Source organism: Taeniopygia guttata, chromosome 10, assembly GCF_048771995.1.
Source record: "Taeniopygia guttata chromosome 10, bTaeGut7.mat, whole genome shotgun sequence".
Taxonomy (NCBI): domain Eukaryota; kingdom Metazoa; phylum Chordata; class Aves; order Passeriformes; family Estrildidae; genus Taeniopygia; species Taeniopygia guttata.
Window position 1 is genome coordinate 13,270,602 of NC_133035.1, and position 25,560 is coordinate 13,296,161.

The 25,560-nt window shown below is 47.4% G+C and overlaps 1 protein-coding gene across 1 annotated transcript in view; it reads right to left on the reverse strand.

Annotated features, from left to right (window-relative positions):
* The window catches only part of ACAN (aggrecan), a 47,167-nt gene that overhangs the window by 18,223 nt on the left and 3,384 nt on the right, over nucleotides 1–25,560 (reverse strand). The window contains exons 2-10 of the mRNA XM_030281421.4: nucleotides 7,280–7,356; nucleotides 6,385–6,756; nucleotides 5,552–5,726; nucleotides 4,898–5,025; nucleotides 4,024–4,317; nucleotides 1,767–2,306; nucleotides 1,095–1,269; nucleotides 547–674; nucleotides 134–427 (exon numbers count right to left, since the gene is read on the reverse strand). Of these exons, the coding sequence (XP_030137281.3) occupies nucleotides 134–427; nucleotides 547–674; nucleotides 1,095–1,269; nucleotides 1,767–2,306; nucleotides 4,024–4,317; nucleotides 4,898–5,025; nucleotides 5,552–5,726; nucleotides 6,385–6,756; nucleotides 7,280–7,349 (2,176 nt within the window). The 5' untranslated portion in view covers nucleotides 7,350–7,356. The remainder of the gene's footprint in view (nucleotides 1–133; nucleotides 428–546; nucleotides 675–1,094; nucleotides 1,270–1,766; nucleotides 2,307–4,023; nucleotides 4,318–4,897; nucleotides 5,026–5,551; nucleotides 5,727–6,384; nucleotides 6,757–7,279; nucleotides 7,357–25,560) is intronic.

Consider the following 25,560-nt stretch of genomic DNA (forward strand, 5'->3'; position numbering starts at 1 on the left):
TCCAAAAATTCACAATCCAAGATGCCGCTGAAGCGCCTCACTCAAACCGGCACCCCAACATGCCCAGCCTCCTTTTTGGAATCCCTTTCCCCCAGGAGCCAGGTTCCTGCGGCCTGCAGGGACGGGAGGGTACCTCTGAAGCAGAAGGCGTGGTGCCGGGACAGTGGGTCGGGGAAGCCGGTCTGGTTGTGGTGCTGGTACACGGTCCTGACGCCCGGCGCGTCCCCGCCGCAGGCGGGCCGGGGGCTGACGATGGGGTAGCGCAGGCTGCCGTCGGCCAGCCAGCCCGCGTAGCACCTGTCCAGGCCCTGCTTCCAGGCGGCGTGGAGCTGCCCAACAGAGGCCAGCGAGGCGTTCTGGCTCTCGCAGTACTGCTGCGCTTCTGGGAAGGTGAACTGCTCTGGCTGGGTGGCGAAGAACACATCTCCTGAGGGATGGGAGGGAAAACAGAGTGAATCCCTGCATCCCAGCCATCTACAGACAGAGAAGGATGTGTGGGGCTCATTTTTGCTCCACAGCAGTGCCCAGGGGCAGGGGAGGATGTACCCTTGAGCCTGTCGATGTAGCAGTACACGTCGTACGTCTCTGAGGCCGGGCGCATGCCGTATGAGCGCACGCCTGGAGTGTTCTCTTTGTCTCCTATGCAGTTATTTCGGGGATTCACAATGGGATACCTACCAAAAAAAGGAAGAGAAGAGATAATCCAAGGTCAACCTTATGTAGCCAGGACTGAAGAACCTCAGGGTGCTTGGAAGTGGGATATGAACTCTTCACTGTTTGAGGTGCTCAGAGCCCACAGTGTGACTTGGAGACAAGTTCACTCACAGCTCGAGGCAATACATACAAATTTCCTGCTGGTCTCCCTACACGCCAGGAGGGCTCACTGGTGTAAGATGTATACACAGGTTAGGAAATGAGGAAAAGAAGTGGACAAAACACGTCTATTGGCCACTGAATATCACCGGCTGGAGAAAAATTTGGGCCAGTAAAGCTTTTGATGTTGATGAGGAGAGCAGCAGGACAAACCAGAGTAAAGCCTCCATGGCTGAATAGCCATTTTGGAGGATGTCTTCCCCAAGTCAGTGTAACTTTACCTGACTGTCTGGTCCCGCAGCCAGCCAGCATCACACTGGTCGAAGCCAGCCTCGTAGGCAGCCTGGAGCTGCTGGGGCGTGGCGATCACAGCGCTGTTCTCCAGGCAGGCCTTCTGGGCTTGGACAAAGGAGAAGGCATATCTGCTGGTGGCTGCACGGTAGTGAAACACCACACCTGGGGGAAGAGACGCTGTGGTGAGACAGCAGATACAGGACTCCCCTGCACTGAAATGTGTGACCAGAAATGGTCTTCCAAAAACCAGTTCAAGGACCAGGCCCTCTCAAACCCCTTTTGATGGAAATGCCTCATTCATGGAGCCCTGCTGCCACTGAGGGTGATGTTCTGGGGATCTCTTCAGCCCTCCTCTAAGGTCTTCTTGCCTTGGTTTTCCCCTTCCCTGGAGTCAGGTGGATATGGGAGAGCAGAGTGTGACCACTGCAGGCCAAGAATCAGCCAGCTGAGCCCTGGTCAGCACATGATGGGGTGGTCCACAGTCTTCTCCTCTCCCCTCCTGCCCTACTGTGATGGAGGCGCTCAGCCTGTCCCTGACCTCTAACAGGCCGCCAGGGATCTGGATGCCTCTGAGATGGCAGAAACTCAGACTATTTTCAGCTAAATGGTTACCTCTAGAATGAAGTGCCTTCAGGCTTCTCGGGGTCCTGGTGCCTTACCTGTGGGGGAGATGGGCTGCTCAGGAAGGTGACCGGCACCGGGGGCAGCTGTCACTCGCACAAGCTGATCTTCCACTGTGAATACTGAGGCAGACTCCAGTCCTGGTGTGGCAGTCACCCCCACGACCTCTTCCACCGAGCTCACCTCTGCTGTTTCGCTGGTGCTAGCAGTGCCAAAGGCTAAGGTGGTGATGGCAGTGCCTAACTCTATGGTGGTGGCCTCTTCAGGTACAGTCCACACCGCTGTGACATCCTCCCTGGTCACATTTTCCTCCTCTGTGGCAGCTGTCTCTGCTGTGCCGGCGGTGGTGAAGAGGTCGGGCAGGGCAGTGAAGCCCTCATCCAGCCTGGTGGCGGTGGGGGTGATCTCCATGGGCTCCAGGGTGGCGATGCTGCCGCGGGCCTCCTCCTCCGTGGCATTGCGTGACAGAGGCAGCTCCACCTCGGTCTGGGTGACAGTCTGGACAGTGAAAGCGCTGCCCAGCTCGCTCCCTAGCTCGTCGATGAACTGCCCCGGGACCAGGCTCTCAATGTCGTCCCCTGCATCAGGACACAAAGCAGCAATCAGAGAGGATAATGTCAGTCTGATGAGGTGAGCTGCACTGGTGCTGCCTCCAAGAAGCAGATGAGTATCTCTGGCTCTGGGAGGATTAGGGAAATCGTGACAGTTTGGTAAAAGAAATTGTTTTCCTTCCCCAGCTGTGGCTTTGTACAACGCCTCAGCACGGAGGGCATGTGACGAGGCACTGAGCCACCTCGTGCTCCAAATCTGGTTAATCAGCGGAGACATCGCCCTCCCTCCTGCCAGCTCTCCTTCCCGGGAACACCTTGCCCATATCCAAGTCTGTACTGACCCCTAGTGCCTGCTGCAAGGAAATTAAGGTGGACGGAGGGACGGAGGGGAGCTTGGATAACCTCCACGGCAGATCCGTCTGAGCCTGGATCCTCACACTCGGCGCATGAAACCTCAGCAGGATCACGACCACCTTCTGCTCTGCCCAGGCGGTGACTTGAGAGCTCATCCCATAGAAACATCCTAACCCACTGTCAGGACAGCCAAGGCCACTTGCTGTACCAAACACATTGAAACAGCTCCCACCTTTCCCCTTCCAAATCACTTTCCTGCCCAAGTCCCACCCCTTGGATCTAGGATAACGTGCTTAACATGGCACCGAGCAGCTCAGCTGACAAGGACACTGGTTTGTAGAGCAGCATGAAACAGAACTGTGAGGGCAGGTAAGGGAGGGATGGATCACATCTTGGATGTGCGGCGAGGCAGGTCTTGGCTAGGGAGGGAAAAAGTATGAGACAATGCCTGGGTTTTCCTCTAATAATGCTTTCCCTGCTCTATTTCAAATTCCATTGTACTGCTGGTTCATTTTAGGCAGTAGCTTTCAGATCTCAATGGATTCACAGATTTCTGTAAAACTGCTCAGAAAAGGACTGACCATATGCAGCAGTTTCAGAGGCAAACCCTGAGATAACTAGAAGGCTGTGTCTTGGTGGACCAGTCTTTATCTTGTCCACATAACTGGGTACCTCCACAGGTCTGGGAGATGTATCTGGGCACAACAGATCTGATCATAAGGGTTTCAACACATATTTTAAAATATTGTTCTTTTTTAACTATGGTAAATACTATATGAATGTTGGCCTCTGGTTGCCTGTCCTGAAGAGACAATATATCACTGAGACAATATATCAAGAGACAATTTATTGCTCCCTCTTCTTGCTGCAGGGAAAAGTGTGCAGTTAGAAGAAAGGGGGAGAAGCTGTGATGCTTTTCACTTCCTGGGTGCAATTTTAATCCACAATTCCCTGAGACTGCATCAGTCTCAGATTTATCCCAGCATGGAAACTCAGTCACGCATCTGTACCACACCACATCTCATCACCAAACACATCTTCAGCGTCAGACCTGCTCTCTTTCTCCTTCACTTCCTTCTCCAGCATTCAAAGTCTATATGAAGCACCTGAGCTCTGCTTCGTGTCTCCAGGAGAGCTTTAAAAGCAGGAGGGTGTGGGAGGACTGGAGAGACGTGGACTGTGTTACCCCCCACCTCTGCAGAGCCCCTATGTACAGGTCAAGCAGCCTTCCTAGATCTGCTTTCTACCTCAACACGAGCAGAGGACTTAGTCCTTTGCCAAACCTGCTTTCTCCCCTCTCTTATTCTTTTTTTTAAACCCAACACCAAGAAGCACGAGGTTGTGTCTGGCCGGTGTGCCGAGGCGCTGCGCGGCGCCCCGAGGCACTCACCGCCGTAGCAGATGGCGTCGTAGCGGGAGTCGGGGTGCGGGTAGCCCGTCTGGTTGACGTACAGGTACACCGTCCTCACGCCCACCAGGTTGCCCCCGCAGTTGGGCCGTGCCCTGGAGATGGGGTAGCGCACGCTGCGGTCGGCCAGCCAGCCCGCGCTGCACATGTCCATGCCGTCCTTCCAGGCCAGGTACAGCTCTCCCGTGGTGGCCAAGCGCGCTCCCAAACTGCGGCACTTGTCAAAGGCTTCTTGGAAGGTGAACTTCTCTGGGGCAGTGGCGTAGAAGACTTTGCCTGTAATCACATCATCCATTAGCACAGGAGTTACCTGTAGATTTTAATCCCAATTCCCGTTCTGTCTCCCTCCCACTCATAAGACTTTGGATAAGATGCAGACTCCTGTGTATTAGAGCTGAAATGCAAGCCTGTGTCGGTGACTTTGTAAAGACCAGAAGAAAGTGAGTCTTACAGACCAACTGCAGATTTGAGCAAAACACACCACACCAGCTGGAGCCACAGGGCAAGGGGTAGATAAAGGACAATTGTAGTTCTGTTGTGCCAAATATTTCAATGGATCCCTGTCACAAGCATGAATGATTGATGCATCTAAAAGTCACACACTCAAATGGCTGACCAGGCAGGATGGCGTGGACTCTGGTGGAGATTAGATGGACTCCACCCTCTGTGCTGCATTAGTCATTTGACATTAAAATTGTCCAAGGTCTAATAAAAAGACTAGAGAACATCTGGGCTGGCCAGGGTATGTGCTTTTTCAGCTTTAACCTGTCTTTTCTCTGTTTGCTGTTGTCCAGTCTAGGCATGATCAGGGCTTTGGCTGCTTCTGCATCTAGTAACAATAAAAGCCCCAAATCACCTTGCATTTGCTCTGCATAGCAGTAAACATCATAGGTTTCGTCTGGCTCACGGACACCGTAGGTCCTCACTCCTGGAAATTCATCCTTGTCGCCATAGCAGCGCTCCCGGGGCCAGTGGATGGGGTACCTGAGGGAGAGATTGTGGATGAAGATGGGGGGCAGGATCCTGGCAGTCACAGAAGGCTGGGAGGGAGCTGCAGAGCACTGCCCACTGTGATTTATGGCTTTTCCCAGGTTATGGGAAAGGGAAAGGATGATCTGTTGTCCTGCCCTCACTCTGAGGGTCCCTGGACCTCTGACTAAAGACATCAGGACAAGGTGCCTCCCCAGTGAGGGATGCACAGCTCAGTCTGGTTGAGCTAAATTCGTGCATCTTGGCACAACATTGGCTTTGATCAGGGAAGATGGAGGATCAGGATGGAGCCATTGTCCACTCAGTTGTCACCACCAGCCCAGGAGGACAGTGATCACACTGCTTTCCTACTAGAGATTCACCTCTAGCAGAGAATGACTTGCAATTCACCACCCCCCTCTGCACCCCAGCAGTTACAACAGCTGAGATTTAGCAACTGTTTTCAGTTGGTGGCTTCATTACAGGAGTCCTTCCCTAACAATGCTGCTGTGGCTTTCCCTTCCCCTGTGTGGCTCCTCACCTGACAGTCTGATCAGCCAGCCAGCCAGCATCACACTGCTCATACCCATCCTCATAGGCAGCCTGCAGCTGCTCGGGCGTAGCAATGACAGCACTGTTCTGGATACAGGCCTGCTTTGCCTTCTCGAAGTTCAGGGTGTACCTTGTGGAGATTGCTCTGTAGTGGAATACGATGCCTGGAAAACACAATGGACATTGCTCACAATCACCAGCCCCTGGCCTTCCAGAGAAGGCACAAGAAAAAGGCAAAATTAAACCTCATCCTGTAGAGTCCTGCAGTGGAAGCTGTCTCTCTGTCTTATATGGAAAGCAAAAACCATAAAAAAGAGAAGGATTGTACAAAATCCTTATGTTATTTTATCCACCTATTACTAGAACAGGCTTTGCAATATGGCAATGGAAGTTTTTCCAGAACAGCCCAATTCTCCAGATGAGGGCATCCCATCTCCTAAAATGTTTGGAAAAAATTAAAGGTCTGACAAGGGCCCTGTTCCAGCTTTACCCGCTTGAGTAATAGCCCAGTGTATCCAGTACCACCTCCTGCCAAGGATGTCATCTTGCTGCCTCTGTAATTCACCTTCTTCTGGCAGAAGAGACATTTTCTTGCCATATTCTGCCATGAGTCATTTTGCTGGTTTGTTTAGTCTGGTCCTAGCCTGCTGAAATAAATGCTTGCCCTGTGGCTTCTCCACCCATCACCTTATCTGTGACCTGAGAGAAAGGGCTTATTCCTATGAGGAGAGCACTGCATCCTCTGCCTGAGTGCCTCTTCCTCCCTTCTGCCCAGGCCAAGCAGCAACACACTGAGAGACAAGAGCAAGGGCAGGATCCCACCTTTCACTAGGACCTCTATTGTGTCTTGTCTGTCCTCAATGCCGTACATGACTTCGCAGCGATAAATCCCGGTGTGGTTGGATCGCAGCGCCTTGATCTCCAGCGTGGCGTCGGTGGGGATGGCGGGGTAGTTGGGCAAGGAGATCACCTCCCTGTACTCGCTGTTGAGCCGGATCTTCCCACCCGTGGCCACCAGCAAGACAACTTCGGTCCCGTTGGAGAGCTTGCTCCATTTGATGCGTGGGGTCAGCATGACACTGGTGTCCTGCTCCTCTGGGATGTTGAAGTAACACGGGATGTTCAGGGAGCTTCCCAGGATAACACGCAGGGGAGACTGCTCAGGTATCTTGACTTCCAGGCCATCACTACTGTCTGCCAGTTCCCAAACAGAGCAATGGTTACATCAATAACACATGTAATACAAAATATCCCATGTTTTCATATGATCCAGTGCCTGTATCTGCTGTGCAAACCTGTATCCACATATTCAGACACGATCTTTTTGTCTAGTCTAGAAAGGGGAGTTGTGGCAATGACCACTGCACCATGGCTGCTTTTGAGATTTGGACCAGTGCTGGATGTGGGAATGAAGGGGACAAAGGGCTCTGCTGCAGCCTAGCTGCTGCCCACACTACGAGTTCACACTTGGTAACGTTTTAAAAGGGAAATGCTGAAATTCTCTTTGTTTCCCCACAAATCTGCAGCTATGTCCCTGGCTTCCCAAGCACCAGAGCAGTGAGAGGCTGTGGCCCAGCAGCCATCTGAACAGAGGAGCTTTGTGTGTGCACAGCACAGGTCTTGGGCGCATTTATTTCTGGGGGCTGCCCATCCGTGGGGATGGGGCCAGAGTGCAGCACATGGCTCAGTCCTGCTTTGCCATGCCCTGGACACGTACCTGAGAGCTCCACAGAGTCGGCTGCGGTGATGACTTGCAAACACACAAACACTAATAGTAAAGTGGTCATAATTTACCTGCAAGAAACAACACAGGGAGAAAGGATTTGTGTATGTTCACAGGGAGCTGAGTGCTGTGGATGCTGCTGCAAGGCAGTGCAATGCTTTCAGCTGCCCCTAAAGCCTCCTACACTCCTCACACCAGCAGGGAAAGCCTGTCCTTGGGGAAGGATTCTGCCCCAAAGGGCCCCTTGCTTTGGGACATCAGTCCATGGGACAAATAAATAAGATGCTCTGCTATGTACAACAGTCTGAAGTATTATTATACACCACTTAGTATGTTGCTTTCCCACTCTCTCTCTTGTGATTCAGTCTTACCTATGGAGCAGAAAGACAATTTTACAACAGGTTTACACACCTGTTACGTATTTACTTAAGAGGGACCATCATATCCACTTAGCCTTTGTCTCAGAACAGGAGCTGTTCCTCACTGGGCATTCCAAACCAAGCCAGCACTGGCTCTCACACCAGATGGTTGGAAGAATTTTCTATTCCTTAAAATGCTCTGAAACGAAAATTGCCCTCTGCATGGGGGAAAACTAAAATGTTACAACTCTTTTCCAAAAAACCTGCACTGAGAGCCAGCATATCCTCAAGTGCAAACTGATCCAGAATTAATACAAGAAATCCACAGGATTTGGGCAACTTAAATCCACCCTAAATATATCTTCTTGGGATCCCTCAATTAGTCAGAGCAACCTGATTGTTCTGAAGGCTTCAGGAAAAGAAAGGATCGTCCTGCTGACATTGAGTAACAGAAGCAATATAGGGAGGCAGCTAATTTAATCCTAACTGGATTACTACCCAGTATAATATCATGCTGTGTTAAATCACCACAAAGACTCGAGTTGGTTTCAATATTTCAAATAAAAAACAGGTCCTCTGGCAACCCAGCACAGTTTGGCATCACTTTTCAGCCCTGACTCAGAAGGAAGGACCACACCTACTGAATCACTGGTGTTTCCTTTGAGGTCTCAATATTGGCTGTTTCACTCCTGTGATCTAGAAAGATTCCAGATGACTCCACCTGACAGGTAATATTCCAGGTATATGCCTATTGGACCTGTAGAAAACTCCATTGCATATCCACACTGGCACAAGAAAAGGTCAAAAATAAACCCCATCATGTACAGTTCATCACTAACCTTTTACCTATGAAAAAACTGACCTCTATGCTCTCATTCATGTGACTCTGACACACCACATAATTATCTTTAGTGAATAGAGACAGCTCTACTGGCAGAAAATAGGAGAGAACAGGGATGGATCACAGTGGCAGAGGAGTGTGGAGACTTCAGTTTGCAGCTGTAGGGCTGAACAAGATCAAATGGAGATATCCCATTTTCTGCTGTGTATGGGAATAAAATTCCAGGTAATTGCTAACCTCAGGGAGAACTCCGGGAGCTGTACACGTGTTTGGGTGTCTCTCTGGTGAGGGGTGATGTCTGCACAAACATTGTATTACAAACCTCTTCTGCAGATGACAGCTGACTTCACCATTTCCCTGCAGGGACGGGCAGTGCAGAGCCACTGCCCCGCTGCAGAGGAGGTCAAAGAGTCTGGCAGCCAGCACTGGGGCACTGGGCTGTGCCCACAGGATGGGCAGTGAAGGGCTTTCTGCTCCTCAGTAAAGCAAGGGGAGTTGGAAACACCATCTGCAACTGACAAACAGCCTGAAATCAGCTTGGCCAAGCAGTACCCAGGAGTCCTTAAAGAGCTGGCTGAGGGAGCTGCTGGCCCACTGGTGCTCGTTCATAATCTCTGCTGCAGCACTGGGGCAGGTCCCAAGTACTGAAGCTCTGAGTCCAGTCAGCCAAGATACACAAAGATGAGCCTCATAAATACGTGCTAGTTTGATTGACATAAATTCCAGGCAAAATAATGGAAAATCTGATACAGAGTTCAGTTCATTAAGCACTGAAGAATAGATGTACTACTAATCTTAGTTAAGGCACTTATGTATAAAACAGGTGCTTCCAGCCTTTTATTATTTGGAACAATTCTAAGCTTGTTTGATAAAGCTGCCTGCATGGCTGCAACACAATGCAATTAGATAAGGTTTGAATTTTTCAGGGTTCTGTGATATGAAGATGTGTAATGTCAGTAGTACATCCATTAAAATGGCTTAGCAGAAGCCAGGCTGGTGGGTCCCTAATGGGATCCATCTGAGGGACCTTGAGGGAAATATTTCTAATGGGCATCTACAGGGGTTGGTATTAGATCCAATGGGTTTCCATATAGACTGCATTTTAACAGAATCAAATATAAAATTGTACAAGAAATTCATGACTGACAATGGGATGTTGAGTCCTAGAAAGAAGTCACTGGAGAGCTGCTGCTATTATCCCACAGTAAACCAAACAGGAATTCCTCTCTGTGCATTAGAGGTGAACAATAGGAATACTTTGCACACCCCTGGGCTGTCATAAAGATATCAGAAAAAGGTGGTGAAGAAATATCCATTAGCAAGGATCTGAGGGCTGGACAGTGCTATATGGGGGAAGACTGGAAAGTAGAAAGTTTGAACCTAATTACTGCAACAAAAAAAAAGAAAACTGAGAAGTTGACAACTGTGCACAAATACTGTTTCAAGCAGAGACTGCTGGTGCTAAAGGGCTCTTTAATCTAGAAGAAATTCATGACCAGAACTAATAGCTAGGAGACATATGCTGAGTGAAATCAAATGGGAAACAAACCCACACTCTGCACAGTGGGTGATGGATCACTGAAACTGGTACCACAGGAAGTAATGGAGTTTCTGTCAGGGTGGATCCTGCAGGACAGAAAGGATTTGGGTAGAGGACACTCTCCTAATCACTAGTAAAATACCTGTTTGAGTATTAAATAAAACCCCTTATTTCTCCAGACTGCTTAGATGAGGTACCTTTCACCTACTTGCATTTTGTCAGAATCAAAGTAAGCTGAATATCCCTGAGTGTCATGAGAGAAACTCAGCCAAGAGAGACAGGCAGCTTTAGGCCTGGGTTACCTACTAAAGAATAGAAGTGTCCTAGAGCAAGGAGACAGGGTTGTTTAAATACAACTGGAGCTGGCTGCTGAAAAGACTTACAGGGTCTGTGGCTATGGGAAACAGGTATTGTTCTGAGTTGATATTTCTGTGTATATTGGCAGTGGAGAGGAGGAGAGCAGGTTCATCTGCCCATCAGGTAGACATCACACAACAGAATGCCCTAACAAGAAGAACCTTCCTTTGTTCCAAAAGCTAAGACAAGCTCATGTACTCTTAGTCTTATTCAGGCTTTATGCTGATCTTCCACAAGGAAAAACAGCCTCATATGTCAACAGCTGAGACCAGTGGTATCTTTGCAGTTTGGTCTAGCTATGGAGGAAAAAACCCAACCTCCTCCTATCCCACAGAAGCCCAGAGGAAATGAATTTTCCTCGTGAGCAGTGGTTAACAAATCAGAATAACAATGTTTTGGGTGTATTCTGCGAAAGTGTTGAGTCCCTGCCAGTAAGAAACCTAACCTACTCCTCAGGGTGCTGTTTGCAATGTTGATCTTCATTTTTCATTCCCCTGAAGCATGCCAAGGGGATCCAGCCCTGAGTCTGCACACAGCTCTGGTTGGGATTCACTGCCCCGGGAATGTCTCTGATTTACATCCCGTTGTTACAGCAGCGGTCAGTGCTGCAGCACTCCTGCTCTGGGGTGGCTCCAGTGGGATGTCCAGGCACATGCTGATGGGTAAACAGCTTCTTGAAGAAGCAGCTCTGGAAGCAAGTGAGTAAAGAGGGAGGTCTGTGTGAGCAGATGTGGATAGCACAGATGATGGAGACCTGGTGTCCCTTGACAAGGGAACTGGGGAGGTTGTTCCTGTCATTCTAAAGCAACATGTAAACAGATTGACTGTCAGGGCAGAGCAGGGTGAGGAGCTCAAGTGTGGATTCTGTCCCTTACTGAGGTGTAGGTTCAGGCTGAGTGGGCTGTGCCCAAAGCACAGGAAGGTGCAGTTCAGTGTGTGGGAGTATCAGTGTGTGCTCACTGAGGTGGGACCTGGCACACAGGAAAAGTCCTCAGGGATAAGTGGCTGAGCTGCAAGACTGAGTAAAGGCTCAGTACAGTCTGGAGCAGCCTGAGCAACGGCAGGAACATCCCCTGCTCAGGATCTTACAGGTTGGCCCCCAGCTGCAGCTGAATGGCTAAGGAGAGAAGCCTTGGAAACATGCTGGAAATACTGCCAATGTCCCTACCATATGTGTCATAAATAACACAGACCTCTGGACATATCCTCCTTCGAAAACCATTGAGGTATTCTAGCTACTAGAATAAGGTGAGCTCCTACATCCACAGGAACTGCCAGATCACTGCTGGCAAACTCCAATTCAGTTGCAGGCTCCTTTTCTTCTGGCAGAAGTCACCCTGAAGAGAATTTGTTCTGCACACACTTTGGTGGAGCTGAAAAGAGAAGTTTGTCCAGGCTCTGGTGGGGAGCACTGTGAGAGGCAATTCTTGCAGCACAGAGCCTTCCAGACAGGCAGCAATGATCACACCAAGCTTTCTGCCAGTCCGTGCTACAAAAACACCTCCCATCCCTGCAGATTGCTCTCCTGCAAAACTCCATTTGCACTTTCTGGGAGAGCAGCTGGAGCAGGCAGATTTTGTGGTGAGAAGAGAGGAGGAGGCAGGAGGAGTTACACAAGGTCACGGCTGTGCCTCTGTCCCTGTGTGCAGTACTGAGCAGTCTGGAGCAACAAGAATCCAACCAAACTGCCGCAAAAATTCTGGCCATCCTACCATCTCTAACCAGTGACCAAGACAGAAACAAAGCCCTCTCCAATTCAGCCTGGGCCTGGAAGAATTCAGGAAAAAATTCTTACCTTTCTGAGAAGGACAGGGTTGGGAATTGCTGGTATGCTCAGGAGCTCCCCACCCTGGAGAACAACTGTCCCTTTCACTGAAGTTTATTGCCACTCTATTTTATTCCTAAGACTGTGCTTCTGTGTCAGGTTGTGTGCAGTGTTCTAAACTGGCTGCATATAAATATGTTTATTCGAGAATCCAAGTGTGTGGGGGGGGAAGTGTGTACCTATGTGCAGACAGGTTTAATCCCTTGCTCTTCCAACCACATCCCCACCTTTTCAAAGGGCTGAAGAATGTAGAGGGAGCAAGAAAAGGAAAAGTCTCTACAGTGGAAGTTCAACAAAGTACCTATATAGTCAGGCTATACAGTGGAAAATAGCCAGGTGGCCATTTGCAGCACAAGCGAAGATGCTTGCTTGCTGGAAAGCATTTTCTGTTCTAGCCTATTTTAATTGAGTCCCATCTGCAGTTTTTCCTGTGGCCTTTGCTTGCTCCAGACCATGTTAATCACCCTTATTGCAATTGTTTTCCTTTTTTTTTTCCTTTTGGTAGGGGCAGATGGGTCATTTTAATCTTCCTTCTTTCTCAGTTTTGGAAAGTCTTTAGTACACTTACATTTTGCTTCTGGCAGCTAAAAAAATGTCACTCATTACCTAGAAGTTATGCCTGGACATAAAGGCATGTCCAGAGACAATATTTCCTCTAAAATTATGGCTATAATGAGGCTCCTGAGCAAGAGTTACATTCAGCTCTCTTTATTTAGCCTTGGATTCTCTTTCTTCAACTGGTTTTCCATCCCCAGTTTATTCCTCTTCAGGGAATGGACCTTAGTTTCTCTAGGATGTGTGGTCACCTTCATCCAGCCTTATCTCAGCATTATTATTTTCAGGTACCAGCACTTGAGACCAGGGGTTTGATGAGGTCTGAGGAGACCCCATCACCCAGCAGGGGCATCAGGAGAGCACATCCTATGCCCTTGTAGGTTTTGCAATCAAACAGTGGTTTATCCTCTCTGTAAACGTACAGATGCTCCTCTGTGATCTCTACAAACAAACACTTTATTTTCCCTCTGTGTGTTCCCAGCCTCTGTGCTGGACTCAGGGGTTTTCAGTTAAAAACCTCAGCCAGGTCCAGGAAATGGGAGGGAAGGAAGGGGAGATGGGCGAAGTGAGTGAGGTGGGCAAAATAAGTTTTATTTCTCCTTCTTTTTTTTTTTTTTTTTTTTTTTTTTAAATAAGGCAAAACTTTGGAACAGAAATATGGTAATAAATGCACTCCTGTGATTTTTCATGTTTTTTCAGCTGTAAAGAAAATATTCCATTCTGCCTGGCTTCCTAACCATTCTGCAAGGTCTTTATGTGCAGAGCAGCTTGGATACTGCTCCTGCCTGCTCAGTTTCTGAAACTATCCCTGCAACAATAAAGTATATATATATATTTTTTTTTTCCCCAATCTAAAAGACACATGGCAGCAAGTGCTCAGATATTTTGTCACTAGAGCATATGGTCCTGACTACCCTGCAGCACTGGCTGCCTGGATTGCTCCAGGGGATGGCAAACTGGTGGCACTGAGGCATTGTAAGTGCATAAAACAGAGAATATTTATTGAAGATTAGCGATAATGTGAGGTTTCACCTCAAGCCTCAGCTGGGTCCTGTCCTCAAGCACCCCTTGCCACCGCAGGTATGGACATGGTCAGACACAGCTCTGTTGATGCACCCTGGTGATGGTAGCAGGGTGCCTTTAGCCATGACATGAGCTCCAGAGCTCCTCTCTGTCCTCCAACACAGACAGCCAAAGCTGGTGTGTGCTCTGCCCTTCCCAGTGTCTTCATGACTTCTCTTCCAATAAAGCAGCTGCAGTCTGTTGTCGTCTGTTTATCTGATTATACTGCTCACACACCATAGGAAAAGCCTAAGTGCTCAAGGTTGTAGGCTCATGCTTTCAATGAGCAAGAAGCCAGAGGAAATCTTAACAAAACCTAAACAGTCCCGTGTTAGGTTCAGTTAGTGATCCAAGCTCAGGCAGATGGGCTGGAACAAAACTACTCAACAAAAAAGTTTTCCCAAGCATTTATCTGATGTCTGCTACAGAACAGATCTCATCTTCCCCTGATGTTCATTGGTTTTACATTATATCTCCATTGATTTCAGCAACAAGTTAAACACACAGGTTCCAGGACAGCAGAAGCCCACACCACCAGTCATTCCAAAACTATCCCTCTTGCAGGAAAACCAGAACTGTCTGCCACTAGCAACACCCACCATTGTAATCTTTCTATCCTTCACGGACAGAGAAGTTGCAAAATACCCACTATGGCAGGAAGATGACAGCTGGAGCCTTTCAGACAAGGTGTGAAATCAGCCCCAAGCCCTGGGCTGCCACGGCTCCAAGTGTCTGCTTGACATGGAAAGCCAGAGCTACACTCAAACGGGCCCTGGAGCCTCTGAATTCAAGGGAACAATGAGCCTTTGAGATTGGTTGAAGCTCACACTCAAAATCTGCTCTAGTCCAAGAGGAGGAACTGAAACTTCTAAAAAGCAGTTAATCTCCTTATAAAATAGGTGTGTCAGCTGAGAACCTATAAGAGGAGTTCAGCTTTTTCTGTCAGCTAGCAAGGGAGCCTGGAGCACTGTTAGACATCTAATTTTTAGAAATTAGTGGGTGATTATGCACTTCATAAAGTCTTCTTATATCTTGTACACTTTTTTTCTGGAGCTGCTGTCAGCCTTAAGTGAAACTCCCCTGGACACGGGACGCAAAACCAGCACAATACAAAAGAAGAGAAACCAGATTTTTCCCCAACGTGAGGTGTCAAGATGGCAGCTTGGGCCATGACCCAAGGAAGTCAATAATCAGATCTTCAACTGACAACTTTTTCCATCCAAATGCACTGGCTCACTATAAATCCCATGAAAACCACAAAAGCTGTTGTTTCTGTGCACCTAGGATCTGAGCTGCCAAAGCACAGTACAGAGGAGGAGGAAGAAAAGATTGAGGGACCTGGAAAATCCTCTGAGGGAGCTTGTGTAGAACAGGTAAAGCTCATCTCAGTGGCAGCATCCCCTTGCCCCACCACAGGGTGTCCTGTTGCTCTGCTGGAATGTGTGGATGATGCACAGGCTGCACTGGAGATTTTCCCTCGTGCAGAATTTGACTTCTCACTTGGAGAAGCTCCTTCAGGAGAAGGCTGAAACCTCATTTTAACAAGATGTAGCATTAACAATGAGCAATCATCCCTGTCTGGCTGCAGATCAATATGTGAGTGTGATTACAGAGCAGCAAATCTCTGCAGTGTTTCTATGCTGGCAGAAGATTCCAAAGAACCATGGAATGGTTTGGGTTGGAGCAGGCCTTAAAGGGTTCATGGACAACCCTGCTGCTCTGACCCAGCTCAGCCCTTCAGAAGGATGGCTTTCCAGAAAGTAATAATGTGTTTGAAACCATGTTTTCATACAGAATCTGTAGGCATGGAGACCTAAATCTTCACAGACTCTGCTCATTACTGCCCAGATCTGGTAACTGTTAATACTCTGCTCCCCAAAATCACCTTGGATGCTCCTAAGAAATACCATGTGGAAGTTCACCTAACAGGGCACTGGGTGGCACTGGAAGAGACACTGAAAGCTGGCTCCTGCCAACTTCACAATGACTTTTCCAGGTAGACAGCAAACATCATGCTAGCTTGGAATGACAACAACCTCAGGAGGCTCAAGGTGAGGGCCACAGGACCACGTGTGTGGCTGTAGGGTCTCTCTACACACGCTGTCACACTGATGAGAAGTTGTGACCCCATGGCCCCGTTGCATTAATGTCCCTTCATGGGAATTGGCACCTCTCACAAGATACAAAACTGCAGCACCCTCTGGCTGAGGACACTTTCTACTGCTGTGCTACACACATCAGACCCCACCTTGATCTTTGGTGAGGCTGTCCATGCTGGGAATGCACACAGCTGGTGATGTTAAACCTCCTCATAGTGTCACACCTTGGACACAAAAAAGACAGGTGAGCAATCATATCCTATCTGGGCCTTGACTTAGAGAGTACAGCATGCTACTGGTGCTTAACAGCAGTAAAAGCAACCTTTCATCCAACTTGGAGGAACACCTTCCAGCTTCATCACAGTCTCACTATCTGCCTCTTTTTGCTCCCCATTTTCTCTTTCCAAAGTTGGCACCTGAAAGTTTTCTCTGCATTAATTCCAGACATTGTGTAAACACTGTGCTTAGATTTACTTAAATGAGGCTGTTTCAGCCCCTGTTTTCTTCCCAAGTAGATTTCCTGTCTCATAAATTCAAGATATGAACAGTTTAGTTTTGCTAGGAAGGTGGAATCTCAAACTGATCCTCCCTTTGGGATGACCTGGAAGACAAAAGGGCAAATGGCATGGGAGAGGGCCTGGGGTTTTCTGGTTATTGGCTGAAAGAGGGGAGCCATCCTGCCATGTGCTGCTCAGGATGCAGTGCCAGTGCTCCAAGAGACTGTTACTACTTGCCATAAATAATCTGCACCTTTTGAAACCTACCAATATCATGGCATTTTAAAATCTTCATAACTCCAGAAGATGGAGAACATTCTTTTCTTACTCAGCAGATCACTGTCGTTTTTATTGGAGAAGAAATGGATTACTGTTTTCCCCTGTACCCAGATCCTCAAAGTATTTGTGACCCCTTAGAAAGGCACACGCATATCAAATGTTCACACACACTCTTTGTGTACAGCAAGCAGAGGAAGTCCTAGGAGTAAAAGAGCTTTTCCTCTCGGCCTCTACTCACTGAGACTCCAGGTAATTTCTCTGGCAGCAATGTGAACCCCCAACCACAATGCAAGTGTGAGTTTTGCACTGCTGCTGAAGGATCTCACACACTCTGCTTTACCAGAGCACTGGGGTGGGATTTCACCAAACTGGTCAGTTGTCTGGGAATTATATGATCACACAGTTCTGAAGGTACTGTGCTCACTCTGCCTTCCAGCTTATGGAGAGGGCACAGAGCACAAAGAGACCACAAGCTTCACATTCAGACTATAAATGAGGGTTTTGCTGCCTTGGCTGTGTTGAACAAGACTCTCCTACTTCTCCATTTCCTCTGCCAGCAAACCTCTGACAACTAAATTGAGCACAAAACATCCATGCCAGCTTGTATTTCTCCAGGAGGTTGAATGGTACAGGAAGGATTAAGGAAGAGAAGCAGCTTTTCACTCCCATCCCTGGTTCTAGGAAAACTTAATCAATGGCTGGGCATTGCACCCCCTGAAACTGCCTCATGCACGACAGCAGGAGAATGGTTCGCTGTCTCCTCTCATTTCCTCCTCAACCAGCTCTCCCAGACCACTTTGTCCTCCTCTTGACAGCTTCAGCAGCACTGAAAGATTTTGTGGACCATGGACAAAGCGCTGCCTCTTGGTCCCGTCCAGGGATGGAGCCAAGCAGCCGTCGGGAGCTGAGCAGGGGCAGTGCCCGAGGCTGCTGGCTGGCTGTACAAACCAGGGGCTTTCCTGTAAGTCTGTGGACAGCTTAAGACCCTGTTGAAATCTCACCAGATAATCTCTTCTTTCATGTTTCTCCTTTATATTCATCCCCAGCCACTCTCCCAGCCATTGCCATCTCATGGCACCTGGTAGTCATAGAATAATAGAATGGTTTGGGTTTGATGGGATGTTAAAGATCATCCAGTGCCACCCCCTCTGCTGTGGACAGGGACACCCTTCACTAGACCACTTTGCCCAAGGCCCTGTCCAACATGGTCTTTCCAGCCATGGGACATCCACAGCTTCTCTGGGCAACTTGTACTGGTGTCTCACCACCCTTACAGGAAAGAATTTCTTCTTAATATCTAATCTAAACTCCCCTCTGTCAGTTTGAGTTCATTCCCTCATGTTCCTGTCCCACCTCTCCAGCTTTCCTGTAGCCCCTTTAGGTCCTGGAAGGTGCTCTAAGGTCTCCACGAAGCCTTCTCTTCTCCAGGCTGAGCATTCCCAGCTCTCCCAGCCAGTCTCTAAAGAAGTGCTCCAGACCTCTGAGCATCTTTATAGCATTGCATGCCTGCACAGTTCCTTCTTTTTTTTTTGTGCTCAGACTGTTCCTGTACCAGGAGACCATTCTGGTGTGCAGTGCTCTCTTCACTCTTAGCTAAGACACACAGTGTGTGTTTAATTTAATTTCACTGCCTCAGTCATTAAGTTCTCAGTCTAATTTAGTACTGCTCTGTTCCTTTCGGGGAAGAGAGTGCAGTCAAGGGCCCTGTCCTGCCCCAGTCATGCCAAGGGGATTTCACTGTGCAGGGAACACCGAGGGACGCTCAGCTCTCCATGCTAGGGGCGCTTCCATCGGGCACGGACACTCTCCACTGCTCCTATTCACTTGTCAGCTCACTTTGCCCAAACAGTAATTCCTGCCTTTGGTTCACACTGTCCTTTTCTTCTTGGGAAGAAACCAACGGGGACTCCAGGCAGAAAATAAATCTCTCTCCTGTGTTTTTCTGCTACAGTGACGCTTTAGAGCGAAGCCAAATTGTACAGCAGAGAAGAAACCACGACAAGAAAGAAGATAAGGACAAAATGGTTCACAGCCAAACAAGCTTGTTTTGGGGCTGCCACAGAGAAGGACCATCCATCAGAGACCTCAAAAGCTTTAAGTCCTATTTTATGAGACTGGCAAGAGAGCTAGAAAGAAAGGAGCGATGAGATGGAAAAGATGCCTAAGAAATTGTCCTTTCTCAGCCTCTGACCCCTCCCTCCAGTGGATGTTGTTCTCTGGGTGATGTATTCACCCACCCAGGAGGAAAGGTAATGGGACTCTTCATCATAACAGAGAGAATAAGTGACAAAATGGTTTCAGTTCCTTGTCTTGAGATTCTCATCTTGGCTCAGGCTAAAATTCACCAAGAAAACCCTGCAAACAAACCCGTTTGAAAAAAAAGCAACAAAGATAAAAGAATAAAATTTTAATCATATTGGACCCATTGCGCAGTCCAAAACTCAATCACAGCCTTTTCTTTTTTTTTTTTCTTTTTTTTTTTTCCCCAAAGGAGGTCTTAGTGTCTTTTTGAAACTCTGCCCACACTGAAAGGTCTGTTCCCTTCAAACACATGGTGAAACTACCCTAAAGAACAGAGACACTGCACTGGAAGTACAGACAAACTCTGACCTGAATATACATTTTGTATATAGAGATCCTTTAATCTTATAAATCTTATAAATGGTTTTAGGTATGGTATAACTTAGGAGAAAACTGTGTGACTGTGACATTGAAAGAGACAGCATGAGGAAGACAATTACCCTCTCCAAAATGGGTTTCAGTCTAGGGTCAGTGAATGAATATCAATAATCTTTTCATCACAGCTCACATCTCTGGGCTCCACTGAATAACCCCAGCACAGGCAGATGACAGTCTCTGCCTTAGAGATCTTGGAATCTAGAAAGGTGCTGCTGGCCAGGCATAGAGAGCCCAAATATGAATCTGGGAGACCACGGGAATCCAAAAGCAAGGCTCTTACATGAAATATGAAATTATTCTGTGAGGTGTAGATTATGAAGGGAAAGAAATGTAACCTTAACACAAGCCACAGATATTTGGAGAGCTACTTCTGCTAAGCCCAAATTTTCAGTTTGCTAAGCAAAGTCTGTATGTCATACCTTCAAAAAGAGAAAGTGAGGTATGGAGAAAACCCAAACAGCTATTAGATGGGAAAAACAAGTTTTCTCAGAGGTAAATAAATAAGATGTGGCTGAGGAAGAGATCCAAAATGTTGTCCAATGTTTGGTGAAGCATTCTGTAAGGGCAATGGAAAATGTTTTTCCAGAGATATGTGGAACACCTTAAAACCAACAGTGCCCACATTTTGAGGTACAGAACGGCACCAACACAGATCCCCTTGTAGGCAGAATAACTGCCTACCAAAGTGCTTAAAATATACACATACAGTCCAGCATTAATGGAAGATATGTGGGCTTTAAAATGGACCCTGGGGCATGTTGTGCTGGTAATTTAACTCAAATATGCAACAATACTAAGGGAAACTGTATAAAAGTAAATTTGTTTTGTACTGTTGGCATAAAAGACCAATTCAAAGGCAAGTAATAATTATGATTTATTTTAACCTATGTTGTCATTCTTCCAGTAAGGCAGGCAGGTAAATTTTCTGGTGGTCAGATCTGGTTACCACTGGAATCAGTAGTAAAGATGCCATTACCTCTGAGGCTGGGAACATGAATCCCAAATTCTTCAATTAAAACCTAGTCTAGACAGGTAACTGCTTGCAAGCCCTGAAAAGACAGGAGAGAGAGCCCTCAAAAGGATGTCTAAATCCCCACAAGCTGGCACAGAGAACACTGCTTTCAGACAGAAGAAGAATTAATTCCTTAAGACAATATGGCAAGGAAAATGCTCTATGGCTTACACACAGTGTGAGAATTGGATGAAATAATTCATATCATTTAGGCACTGTCACACAGCAGCCTGCAAATCAGCTACAACTGAAGAGCCATCACAGCATTAGTGGACATTGATGCACCACTGAAATAAACCACACAACAGGAGAGATGTTCAGAAAAACAGCTGACAGCTAAATGTGCAAACCAAAAATATTCTCTCCAACATTTACGATGAGCATTCCTGCAAACATGTTGAATGAGTCATGCTTTCAGTTAATGATTTTTAATGGAAGCACAATGGGAAGGTGAGGGCCTGCAGTGATAATTATTTTGACCCCTTAAGTTTGGTCCATACAGACTCCAGCCTTGTCCAGCAAATATCTGGAGTCAAGTCAATATCTTGAACCTTCTGTGGGCATTGGGATGTACAAAATCCATGCTGGACATCCCTCAGGCTGTGAGCCCTGTGCTTGCCCTCTGCACGACTCAGTGAATCTCGTTCCCACCATAAGGATGCTGCAAAAGGGAATGAAAACTAAAAGCAAGTATTTTGGAAAGCAAGAGACACCAGACCCACTGGCCATTAACAAATTTAAAAGATTATTTCTGTGTGGTGCTGTCAAGGATCTTGAGTACAAGTTTTGACACTGTAGCAAAGGGTACAGTGCTCTCTGAGATGCTGTGAGACTTCTGGGAATGACAAAACTGTGTAGTAAAACTCTGATGGTCTGCCAAATTGTGCATGGTATTTCAGAATTTAGAGATGCAAATGGACGAGCATTAATGGAATTTGCAGAATTGCTTCTCTCTGTCTCTGGTTACTCTGCTGTAAAACTGGCTTTGAATCCCTAAAGCAACTTCTGGGAAAGGACTGATTTTATAAGGGAGAAAAATCCAATCAGCTACCTGAGCATCTAATGGCCCTCATACCCAACCAGTTTAGTAACATTATTGTTTAATTATATCCAACAGCACAGAAGAGAGAGACATCTCTGATGGGTGAGGCACTGCATGCAGATTGACAGAAAACCAGTCAGCTGCACTTGACGTTACAGAACAGAAAGCAATCCAGTTGGAGAAGAGAAGAAACTGGAAATGAACCGTGCCAGGGTTGAAGAGAAGGTGCCAACCAATGCATTTATCTTCACTTTTGCCAATACACACAATGGAGAAATGAGTAAAGCTTCAGTGTTAATCTGAGACTGCAGTGTGAGAAAGTTTTCATTCCAAGCATAAAAAGCCCCAACCTCTTGTCTTTGCAGCTAGACTGTGATTCTGAAGTTCCTAAAACACCATTTCTCCACCAATACCTGAGCAGATGAGGTGCCATTGAATATGCAGGAGGAGTGGAGAACCTTAGCATCTAGGGGAGAAAGGGCTGAGCATAACATTCATAAAGTACACGTGTTTATGTCAGTTCAATGTGCTCATCCAAGAAGGAGGCCAATGGCAATTGTATGCAAGTAACCAAAAGGAGAGCAGAAGTGAGGTACCCTGTGTGATATTCAGCAGAGGCCAGCTCACTTGAGAACTTATTTCTCAGGAAGGCTTCATAGACCACACTGAACTTGAAGCCATATTTCTCAGAGGGGTGATGCTGCCTGGGCAAGATAATTCAGGTATCTTTTATGTGCCAGTGAGAGCTGGAAGCACAGCACTGAAAGCAAGCTGAAATGGAGATCTTGGCTGTCTCAGAGTTCTTTGTGTCTGTGACCCACATTCCTTCCTGAATATGGTGAGAGAATGGCCAAAATGGTCCAAAACACATTCATGTGCTGATGGGTGCAAAGGAAGGTGGATGTCCCCGTCTCTGATTTGGCAATGATTTGGCAGATGAAATGGGTACAGCACTGAGGAGGGGATCAAGGGCATGCTGGGGTTGGTCTGGAGCATTTCAAAATGCTGGACAGCCATGAACACCCTTCTGTCCACTGCTAAACACATCTCACCATTATGGGTGGTGCTGAATCCTTCCATGTCCTGTGACAGGCAGGACACCACACAACAGGACCAGCAGGTGATCTCTGCTGTAAGCAGCATCAAGGGGTTTTTTCAGGAGACAAACTGCAGGGAACCTGGGAATTTTGAAGGCACAAGGATTTTGTCCTGACTCTGGAAAAGTGGCTCCTGTCTAGAAGGACACGAGGAAGGGTCGCAATCCCATGGGCTGGATGGCTAAGCAAAGGGGTGATCCCTTTTCCTGCTGACACACAGTGATGGTTTCAGGGTAGCATTAACTCTGTGGCCACTGGCCACCCTGTTTTTTTGAGAGGAGGCCCAAGTATCAGTGGTGAAGGGCTGAGCTGGGAGCCCAGTGTCCTTCTCTGCACAGTGCTGGTGTAACAAGCAATATTAGCAGAGTAAGAACCCTGCAGCCTGATGGGATCACTTACATATCAATTACTATGAGGCAGGAGGGTATTATTTATACAATAAGTGCTATACAAAACAGCAGAGCAATATTTAGAGGGCAAATACTATGGACAGGAAAGCTACAATTTGTTCTGCAGCAGCAGGATGTTCTGTGCACTCCAAAGTGCCAGGCAGGATGAGGGTGATGCTTACATGCCAACTACTGTATGAGGACAGGTTATTATTTAAGACCCACATACAATGGTAGGGAAAGAGTATTATTTACTAACCAGACCGAATGCCATAGCAGCAGTGGCAGTAACTGCATGGTGTAATTTACAACACAGGAAAAGACATAATTTGCAGACCAGTTATTACAGATTGGGAGGGTGTTTGTTGTGGTAGAGCACTGAAGTATTGCTTTGAAGCTGAGCACTATAGAGGCACAGGGTATTATTTATACACCAAACACCAGAGAAACTATTTTTTTGGGGTTAAGTAACAGTGGCAGTTAATAATTTATATGAAAGCCATTCTGTAATTTCCAATATGTAATCTACATGATTATTTCAACCTTGAAACTGTGGTACAGATGATGTAATATTAATTATACTGAGATCTACAGCTGCTCTACCACAGGACTGCTAAGCTGGATTAATCTTCTGCAGTCAGTAGACTTAGGCCAGCCAAGCTACTGAATCTGCCCTGCCCTGTGCAAAGCCTGTGGTGCCTGGGGATTTCCAGGGTGTTTATCCCTGACCCTGTGCAGGATCCCAGCAGGAGCTGCAGGTTTTTCTGTGGATTACAGGTTATTCCATCACCAGCACAGCGACTGCTCTCACAACAGAGGTGCAGATGATGGATGGGAACTCCAGCTGGAAGGGATCAGCAACATTTTCATCTGTTTATCAGCTGCTGGCCTTTGCATTTTTTTTCCACACACCTTTCTCATCCAGTCTGTAATCTAACCTCAGGCAGAAGATGTTCCTTGGTTATTTCCTTTTAGTTTCCCCTACAGATTTTTGTGTCCTGTCAAATTATTCCTATTAAGTCAAATCTGTATGTCCTACAGCCATGACAAATGATTCCTTTTGTCTTTCAGTGGTTGCCTACACTACTAAATAAACAAATAATAAAGCCTCCAAGTCTTCTGCCCACTGCTAACCAAGGGCACTGAAAAAGCCAAAGGCACATGGAAATTGCCAGAGCAGATGAAACCAATGGTGTATGGTCTGAACCAATGCTCAGACCAGTATCCTGTCTTAGACAAGACCTATATTACCAGCTTCAGAGCAAAGTTCTCATCATTGAAAAAAAGGGAGTAAATTGCTGAGGAGGAAGTTTCTTTTAACACGAGGCATTTAGTGGTTCCCTTCTGCCTTGAGGCATGAGTATTTACATTCCATATTCTCCCACTAATGTACACTAGGTTTGTTTGGCATGGCTTAATAGACAATTTTACTTCTCTCAGGCCTAACCAGTGAGCACTACCCTGCCAGAAGAGATTGCCTGTCCTGATCACTTCATCCCCATGACATGAGGTGGCTGCTCTTGCAGATGCCCTTTTGTCTCTTGCCACTTGAAGTGGGCTCTGTCAAAGCGAGTCCCTTTCCTCCAGGACCTGCCCTACCCTGTGCTGGGTTCATCTCCCCCACACCAAGGCGTGTCAGGAGATCCCTGGCTCCCAGGTGACTTCCTGATAACATGGTGGCAACCAGGGCTATCCAAGTGCTCAAGGGTCATGTGGTGCCTCACTAATATCATAGCAAGCACTGGGGTCAAGCTGTCCAGACCTGCCTCTCATGGGACATCCCCTAACCCAAGTTCTTCACAGCAAAAACTGCTCCTTTCCATCATAAGCCCTCAAGCAATTAGGACACAGTGACAACTTGGCAGGTACTGAGCAATGAGGTAGGGCTATTCATCACCTGGTTAATTTTCGGTCTTGTCCAAAATTCTCTCTACTTTACCTGCCCCAGGTATCTACTGAATTGATCTATAAAGTGTATTATATGGAAAAGCCATTAGTTGCATAAAGCCCTGGTTAACATAAAGAGCAGCTACAATGGTGAAAGCCCAGAGGGTTATGCTTGTCACAGGTCTTTCATTACCCTGCTTTCATCTCTTGCTCCCTTCTCTCAGCAGAGCTCTTTCTGTGGCTCTCCTCCTGCCCAGCTCCCTGCACAGCAAGGTTTCCCCCTCAGCCAGCCTCAGGAGCTGCCAGACCCGTGGAAACCCACAGGCAAATCCAGCTTCCAGGCTACTTCCACACAGCGTGCACAGCAGGAGTGGGGTCCTGGTGGCTTCTGGATGTCACTGTGTGACCAACACGCTCAAGTCACAGCATCTCCCTTATCCTTGCTTGGTCACAGCAGCAGTGACACAGCTCCAGCTGCCTCCATCCACGAGCTGGAGCCTTTGGGAGCATTGGATCACTACAGCCGATGGCACAGCACTTGGGCTTGTAAAGCAGGGGAAGGAAGTGGGAGCAAGGCACTCCATGGGGCTGCTACTTAACACCTCAGGGCATTTCAACAGCTAAAGCACATGGAGGGTCTTGGGGTGCCCACGCAGAATGGCTCTGGTGTTTCTCATCCTTCCCCCACCCCTCTGCTCTCTGCTCCGTACGGAGGAGGGGGGATGTTATGCAAGGGAGACGTGGAAATTTTTCTT